Source organism: Eurypyga helias, unplaced genomic scaffold, assembly GCF_000690775.1.
Source record: "Eurypyga helias isolate BGI_N326 unplaced genomic scaffold, ASM69077v1 scaffold6357, whole genome shotgun sequence".
Classification (NCBI taxonomy): Eukaryota; Metazoa; Chordata; class Aves; order Eurypygiformes; family Eurypygidae; genus Eurypyga; species Eurypyga helias.
In genome coordinates this window covers 56,812-65,157 of record NW_010262196.1, presented here as the reverse complement: position 1 = coordinate 65,157, position 8,346 = coordinate 56,812, and the positions used below count along the sequence as shown (strand labels likewise).

The 8,346-nt window shown below is 42.8% G+C and overlaps 1 protein-coding gene across 1 annotated transcript in view; it reads left to right on the top strand.

The window, feature by feature from the left end:
* Positions 1-3,438: 3,438 nt before the first annotated feature.
* Positions 3,439-8,346, top strand: part of ALS2 (amyotrophic lateral sclerosis 2 (juvenile)) — a 31,873-nt gene continuing 26,965 nt past the window's right edge. Inside the window, 3 exon segments of the mRNA XM_010155608.1 lie at positions 3,439-3,529; positions 4,334-4,488; positions 5,857-6,776. Coding sequence (XP_010153910.1) covers positions 3,510-3,529; positions 4,334-4,488; positions 5,857-6,776 — 1,095 coding nt within the window. The 5' untranslated portion in view covers positions 3,439-3,509.

The window sequence follows — 8,346 nt, the reverse complement described above, 5'->3', positions numbered from 1 at the left end:
GCCGCTGCGCTGCCTGCGCCCCCCGTAGCCGGGCTGCCGGATCGGGGGTGGCGTGCTGTTGTTCTGTGCTGGCGGTGCGGGACGGGCCCCTTCCCACCCGGGGCTGGGCTTGAGAAGCCCGGGGAGAGGCTGAGGAACAGCTCGGACTGAGGGTGCTGGCCAGCCAGCTCTCGCTCTGTGACAGGCTGCTGCAGCAGCGGTACTGAGGTGTATTTCCGTAGGCCCTACAGGACTCCTCCTTTTTGGTGGAAAGAGACCACATTAGATAGCATGCCCCTTATCTCCTGCTTTGGCTTCAGAGCTCTTGCTCCCTGCGTGACTTGGTTGCTGAGGAGTAAACGCTGGCTCAACTTGCAGAGAGTGTGAATGGTAGTCCTAGCGCGGGCGCAGTGCTGCTCACAGGTGACGCAGCCGGCTCTCATTCTCACGGGCCTCCTCTTCCAGTGCAGAAATACTTAGAGGAGACGCTGGGCAGCACCTAGAGCAGTCCTGGATGGCTGGTGGTTGATCTCTGCTGTCCAGACTTTGTCACCGCTCTCGTAGTGCAGCAACTTACACCACCTCCCTATACCTGCCGTCTTTCGGTTTCTGTGGAGCTGACTGTTTTCACAGGGGGACCACCTGGACATGTGCTGAATTGGGAAGGTGTAATTTCATAAGGGAAAAAGAGGAAGAGGGGATATTGAGAAATTTTTGAGTCTTATGAGTTTGGTAAATTACAAATTCTTAAGAATTTGAATTAAATTTGAATTAACATCCTACTCTGTAAGTGGAAAGTATGACATCAGTGTCGTGCCTGTGACCATCTGTCTGTAGCATAAATCCATTTCATAATTTGGCAGTCTTTGGCACTCTCTGCTTTCTTCCTCTCGCATTGTTGAACCAAAAATGTAGAAAGTAAATGTGTGGGCAGAGCAGGGCAGACGCTGGTATCACATCCATCTTCCATACCATGAGAATGATACGTTGTGTGTGCATGGCTGTTCACTTCTATGAACATTAAACCTAATAAAAATTCAGGTAGTCTTAGTGGAAAAGAAATAATGTATATGCAGTACTGCAACGTATTATTATATAAATGTGAAATTAGGTGAAAGTTGACAAGGAAAAGTGCATATTCCTATTGAGAGGAATTTATAAGTACTTAAATTGCAGCTGTGGCCAAATGACTTGTATTTTGCATCAGCTGTGAAATGACAATAATACTGTGCTGTCCTAGGAGGCAAAACTTGCACTGAACTTGAAGATGATTTGAAAATGTCTTAAAGATGACTTGTTTATGGAAAGAAAACAGTTTGACTGTCCTTTCCCCTAATATGCATAAATGCTTAGCAGTGTGACCTTAAGTGTGATTTTGTGAAGACAACGAAGTGTGTCACCACCATCGTATTACTCCCGCAATTCCCAGTCCACTGCTATCGCAGGTTTCTTAATAATTACACAAATCACTTTCCAACTGGGCCTTCAAGGGAGATCTTGCAAAACAGCTAATCAGATGCCTGGCTTTAACTTTGTTTTGTTGTCATCAGAAGTTTCGATGAGAACTGCAGTAAGTTTTTGTGCAGTTGAAGTGTCAAAGTTGAAAATGAAAGAAATTCTTTGAGCCCTTTAAAAAAAATAATTCCTGAATTATAGAAGCCAAGAACTTTAAGCCTCGCTTCTTGCATAAGTATATACGATGTAAATGATACAACTCTTGATACTCTGACTCTGTCAGAGCTCCCGTCCCTTTGATTCACTGGTCTGTTGGGGATTTATTTGTGGAGCTATGCTTCTGCCTAGACAAGTGCCAGCACTTTCAAGGAAATGAGTTGTAGGGTTAGGTGGTTGTGAGTAGGCTAAAGCCCCCCAAGTGTGTTTAGCCTGAGCAAGAAGACATCACAAAGTTAGAATTTCCAAAAATACGCTTCCATTTTTGCTTTGATGTGTCATCAACACCTCTGTTACTGAAGTGTTATGTGATGGTTTCCTTATATTTGTGAGACTTCCTGTGTTCATGTTTTAAAAGTTAACTTTTACAGTTGTGGGTGGGTTTTTTCTTTCTTTTCCTATTCAGTTGAGGGGAGACAGAGGTGTCTTGAAAGCAGTATCTCTGGTGACAAGCATGGCTTAGTGTGGCTCTGTTCCTAGAAAGTATGCTCGGATTGTTTTATGACATATCACTATCTTACTAATTTGATTTCATATTTTTGTGGCTCTGTATCTTTTTGTGATATGTTCTCTGCCAGCCCTGAGCCTAAATCACGACTTTTACTGGCCTGTACTTGGAAAACTGAAAATGTTTGGTATGATGTGTTGCTGTTTACAAAGGTCTGCCTGGTACTTCAGAGCACTCTGGTGAAAGTGATGGGACTTCTGTTAGTTACTTATCAACATGCTGATTGCCACCTCCAAGGGTGAATTGAAACTTGTGGGTGCGAGTTGCAGGTTTGCATCTATTGTCTTGTAATCAAGACTGGCCATGTTTTATTTCTGTTTGCTGTATGGTAGAGCTTCAGACTACTCACTCAGGATCTGTTCTTGGAGATATGTTGGCTTAAAGGACCTTTATATGAGATAGCGTGTTTTCTGGTTTTACTGCAGTGCATGTCAGTTAGCAACTATAATAAAGTAAAAGGGTCTAAAGAATTTAAGTATCAAACTGATTTTATTTGAATAAGTGTGGTTACATGCATGCATTAGCATAACTGCAATTTTTAATGCTTCATCTGCTAAGTAGCAGATCAAGGACAATGGCAATTCTTTTAATATTAAAAAGCCAAATAGATTATAAGAAAAAAGGATTAACTGTAGCTTTCTTTTATTATGAGAAAAGTAATACAAAGGTATCTTCACAAAAGTGGAAAGGTGTGAGGGTGAACTTACAAAATTCAGAATCTGAAATGATAAAAGTGTAAATAGAGCAGCCATACTTTTCTCTCTTAATTGGCTTTCTGTGTTTCTGAACAGGTTTTAGTAGGGCTATGCCTTTTAATGCTAGTAGCTGCTTTGGTGCAGGAATACAGTTGTGAATTCAACTCTGCCTCATTTTCTGCTCACACCAACCTGGTTACCTTACGTTTAGCTTGAGCATAGAGTACTCTCTTGTATTAAACTGAAAATGGATCAGTTATCCTCTTTGTTTCTTGAGTGGTAGACTGAGAATTGTAGAGATTGATGGTAATGTCTGCCTTTGAACTAGGTTTTGTTCAGTCTGTCCTTACAATAGACCTATTGTGAGATGAGTAGGTAGGACAAGTCTGGCTGTTGAGCTTTTGTCTGCCAGCTGATTGCGAGTGAACTAAATGTTTCAACCATGCCAGTGTTGTGGAAGTGCTTATTTATTAAATATGGGATCTAAAGCTTTGAGTCTTGGGGCTTTTTTTGTTTGTGTGTGTGTTGGTTTGGTTTTTTAGGTTTAGCACTATTTGCGATTAAATGGCTGTGTTTTGTGTTTTACAGTTTGTGGAAATTAGTGTTCCTTTCAAAAGAGCAATGATTTGGTGGTGATGGAGTGCTGCCACTGACAGATGGACTCACAGGAAAGAAGGTGAGAGTGCTCAGCTAGGTGAACACACAGAGGCTCTCGGAAATGCCAGCTTGTGGTCATCCTGTCCAATTATTGCGTGGTGTGAGCATGCTCTTTGTGTAACTTTCTCTAAAGGGAAGAAGAGAACTAACAACTTTAGTTTCAGCTTGGAACAGTCACTTAATACATTGGCAGCTTGTTTAAGTTCATTGTTGAAACTTGTGGAGGGGTAGCCATAGGCTGGAAATTTGAAAGTCACCTTCTCTGGTGACCAGCAAATTGCATCTGTTACCTGTGCCAGGGCTACTGGTCCAGCATTTAAAAAAAGGGATAAAACCTAATAAACTGGAAATGTTCCTTCTGCTTTGTAGCACAGGAAGAGATAACATTATGAATCTCACTGTTCAGTAGGAACAGAGTTGCTTGTATGTGGGTAGAAGTGATGCTACAGTCTCCCTCAGCATCCAAGGGCAGGAGCGTGTATTAGTCTGATCTCCTTGCTGTGAGCAACAAATGCAGTGTGCAGTGTAAAGGCTGTATCAGCTGTGAATAAATGTGTGTGTAAGTTTGCTAGTGACAGGATCAGCTGCTTTTCAGGCAGTAAATACAAAGGAAAAAGAAAGGTAATGATTTCAAAAGATACTTGTTTTTCATTTAAATAACTCTTCAGAAAGTCAACTTATTTCATTTACGGTGTGGTGATCTCTAGTTAAAACTAATGCCTGAACTACTGAGCCTTTCCTACAGATGTAAAAAGCCAGCTATGCATGATGGAACTACAGAAGATTTCAAGCTGAATCTGTATTTCCTTAAATCTCTTTGTAGCTCAGAAGAGGCAGAAGGAGCCAAAGAGAGAGGCCTGGTCTATGTTTGGAAGGCTGGTTCCTTCTCTGTGACTCCAGAAAGGCTTCCAGGCCTCAGTGGAAAAACTGTATTGCAGGCAGCCCTTGGAATACATCATGGGTTACTTCTAACAGAAGGTAATAAACATCTCTAGTGTAAAGATTCGGGGCAAGAACAACCTTCAGTTACTGTCCAGTTTTCTTCTTTTAGGTTTTCTCGTTCTGTCTCATATACAACTTCTAAACAGTTAGATTTTTAACTTTGCCAGTATTTCCTTCTTAGTTATAAGTTACTTAAACCAGTGTTGGAATAGAAATTATCTGTGTAGTGTCTTCTTGCATACTCCCTGTTTCTTTAAACAATGGAGCTGGGTTTCCTGTTCACAGGTGGTAATGTAGTCTGAATTGTGTTAACTCAGAATGGTGTTTCCTGTGATGTCTTTCATCCGAAAAAAGATGCTACAGCAGGAGGTTCTCTTGATGTGCACGAGCTTTGGTTTCTGTGTGCTTCCCAAAAAATAGGTAGCTAAAGATGCATCCGAGTGAGTCCTGGTTTGTGAGCAGTGTGGCGTTGTGACGCAAAGTATTTCCAAAAGCCAGTCCCTCTACGTGTTTGCAGAGTGTGGTCTGTCCTTGTGCTGATCGATGGGCGTACAGGTGTAAAGACTGAACCGGAAGTTGCTTATCTGACTTTTCTCTGATGGTTTGAAAGGAAAGATTCCATTGGTGAGCCTGCTATAAGCACCTCTCCTCAGCTGCAGTTGTTAAGGAGCTCCAGTGGTGTTTTGAGAAGGCTTCTTCCGTAATTAAAAGGACTGTTTTGCACGTGTGTTCTTGCCCCATGGGGCATGTTGGTTGTGGATAGGGTTTACCGGTTTTCTGTCACTCTGAAAATAACTGTTCACTTTAAAAAGATTTCTGCTTTTCTTTAGATTTAGCGAAGTAACATGAACTGGCATTGCTGCCATCTTTTCAGGTAAAGGTCATGATGTTCTGGACAGGGTGCAGTACAGCATCAAACCAGTGGCAAGCTACACTTAGCAACCCCCACCCCCACTTTCCACCTGGTAGGGCAATCCTGTGTCACTGTGGAGTGGCAAACAGTACTGTTTGGTGATGCTGGATCTTGGTGCGGAAAGCTGAGCTCTGTACTTTGTCGTGCTCTTCAACCATGGCTGCATGTCCTTAGGATGTTGCATGTTCTTAAAATAGAAAGGACCAATAAATACACTTACCTTGGGAATAATAGAATTTTTAACAGAAAAGCATCACTTAGTTCAACAGTGTGTCCACGCGCAGGGTAACATTAACATGGGGTGCAGAACTTAACAGCAGCGACAACAGAGAGCAGCCAGCCATCTTCATATATCAATAGCCAGCACTTGCTGAGCAAACAATAAAAATTCACTGAGTAAGCTAAAAATGGGTAGCTAAAAATATCTCTTCAAATTTTTGTATTGGTTTAACTTCATCAGACTCATTCTAGGTGTTTTCTTTTCTTCCCAGGTGGAGAGGTCTACAGTTTCGGACAACTGCCCTGGAGATCAGGACCAGAGGAGTCATGTGCTAGCAGTCCCATCTTGGAAAATACTTTGCTTGGGCATCATGTCATTACAGTGGCAGCTGGCAGCTTTCATAACGGAGCGGTGACAGACAGCGGTGTGGTGTACATGTGGGGCAACAATTCTGCAGGCCAGTGTGCGGTTGCTAATCAGCCCTGTGTGCCAGAGCCCCAGCCCATCAGTATTTCTGATTCTGAAACCAGTCCTCTGTTGTCAGTAAGGATTTTGCAGCTAGCATGTGGGGAGGAACACACGCTGGCACTGTCACTAAGCAGAGAGATCTGGGCGTGGGGGAGTGGCTGCCAGCTCGGTCTCATAACAACAACTTTCCCAGTGACAAAGCCGCAGAAGGTAGAGCACCTGGCAGGACGCGTTGTGCTCCAGATTGCTTGCGGAGCCTATCACAGCCTGGCTCTGGTACAATGTCTCCCTGTGCAGGAAATGAAGCCTATCCCAGAGAGGTGCAATCACTGCAGCCAACTCCTCATCACCATGACCGACAAGGAAGATCATGTCATTATTTCGGATAGTCACTGTTGCCCACTGGGTGTAGCGCTGTCGGATAACCAGCCGGAAGACCACGTCTTCTGTCCCTCGCTGGAGACTCTAGAAGGAAAAAGTGTAACAGGTAGCCATAGTGAAGGCTGCCAGAAACCACTTGTGGAAGAGCATACGCTTGTTGCTTTAGAACCCGATGGAGCAAGTGTGCTGTCCAGCAACGATGGGCAGGAAGACAGTGGAATTTCTAGTCCTGGAAATATTCTGTTCCCAGACAAAAAAGGAGTGAAAGAGTACTTAATCGGTTTATCAGATCACTCTTTAAATGAGAGCCTGGACAAAAACGTCTGCACAGAACCTGAGCAGGTTGGTACCTAGCAGCTAGCTCTTAATTTGCTACAACTCCTGTTGTATATGTGGCCATGTTACTTTTCACAAATGAAAATTCAGTATAGCTGTGGCGTTTCTGTAGTTTCAAAGTGTTTCTTCTCTGTGATGGTTGAACAGTAAACCTTTAATGTGAGCAGCCTTGACAGTGCTATAGTCTCTCCTCTTCAAGGCCCACAGTACCAGAACCATGTAGGCTCATTTCCCATTCTCATGATGCGTGTGTTTCCCATTGGCGTGGGGCAGTAAGCTGGTACTTGTCTCATTTGCCTTTAGGGTGAAACTTTCCTTTCTCTATATGGAATGAATCCCTCGCCAATCTCATTTCTCAGTCAGTTAAAAATTCTAGATTGGCAGTAAAGACTGCAAAGGTAGTGGTAAAGCATTGACCAAAAGGCTTTAATGCGCATCGTTTTGGGGTGGCATAAACTTACAAACGGGAATGGGAAGTACTGCTGGTTTGTGTGATGTGGGAAACGGTTCAACACCACTGTTTGGATGCTGTAGCAGGACAGTAATAAATTTTAATAACCATTGGAAAATGGGCGGTGCGAAGGTTCAAGAGCTGTTTGCACCTCTCTGCCAAAATATGATATTTGCCATTATGAAAAAAGCTCTTATTTGATGGGGTAAGAAGATACAACCCAGCTGTTATTAAAGAAAAACAATCCCAAATCGTGCAGTGCAGTCTGGCAGCCCTGCGTTAAGTACCGTCCTGCTGGATACTTAATGGTAAAGGTAGTGTCTGTAAGGAAGACTGCCACTCCGGCCCAAAACGCAAAATTCATAGCAGAATCCTGACAATTTCCTTTGTCATTTTAGGTGTTGTGTAGTTTTGTTGTTTGTTTTATAATGGTTACAGTAAGACATTTTCACAGTGGTTCTGGTAGATAAATTTGACAGTGCCTAACAAATCATTGATTTTGTTAGCACTTCTGATTGCAAAAAAAAATAAAAATAATTGGTACAACCAATTACAACCAAAACAAACTGTCCTGTAAGCTGGTGATTCAGCAAGTTCTGTTTTCCTGTTCTGAGAGAATCGTATTTCAGAGAAATGAATACTGTGTGAGCACTGTTGTTCTTCCTTTTGCTAATACAAGCACAGTCTAGTGGCTGTGGGCCCCTCAGGCTCGTGCAGGAGCTCCTGCTGTTAGGAAAGGACTGAAACCTGTAGTTCCATGCTCCCTTTCTCAACTCCCTGGTCATGGAATGTTTCCAGAGTAGTTTCCCTCGCGTAGTTGCAGGAATAAACAAGCCTGGAATGGGTTCGCTGAGCCCTCACACAATTGAGCATACCTGTGAAGAGCAGAGATGAGGACTCCAGTGTCTCAGCACTGGTAAAATCCTTTGTTTCTTTGCTACACAAATCCAGTTTGCTTTTCTGTATTGCTAGGCATGCCTTTTCTAAACAGGGGTGTGCAGCAAGTAAAGAGGACCAATCCCAATCCTTTAACCTAATTTTTCACTAAAAAGTCAAATATTCTTTTCCTTTTGGCAGGATAACATGAGCTATAATATTTATATTATTTACCACCATGTATTAGGT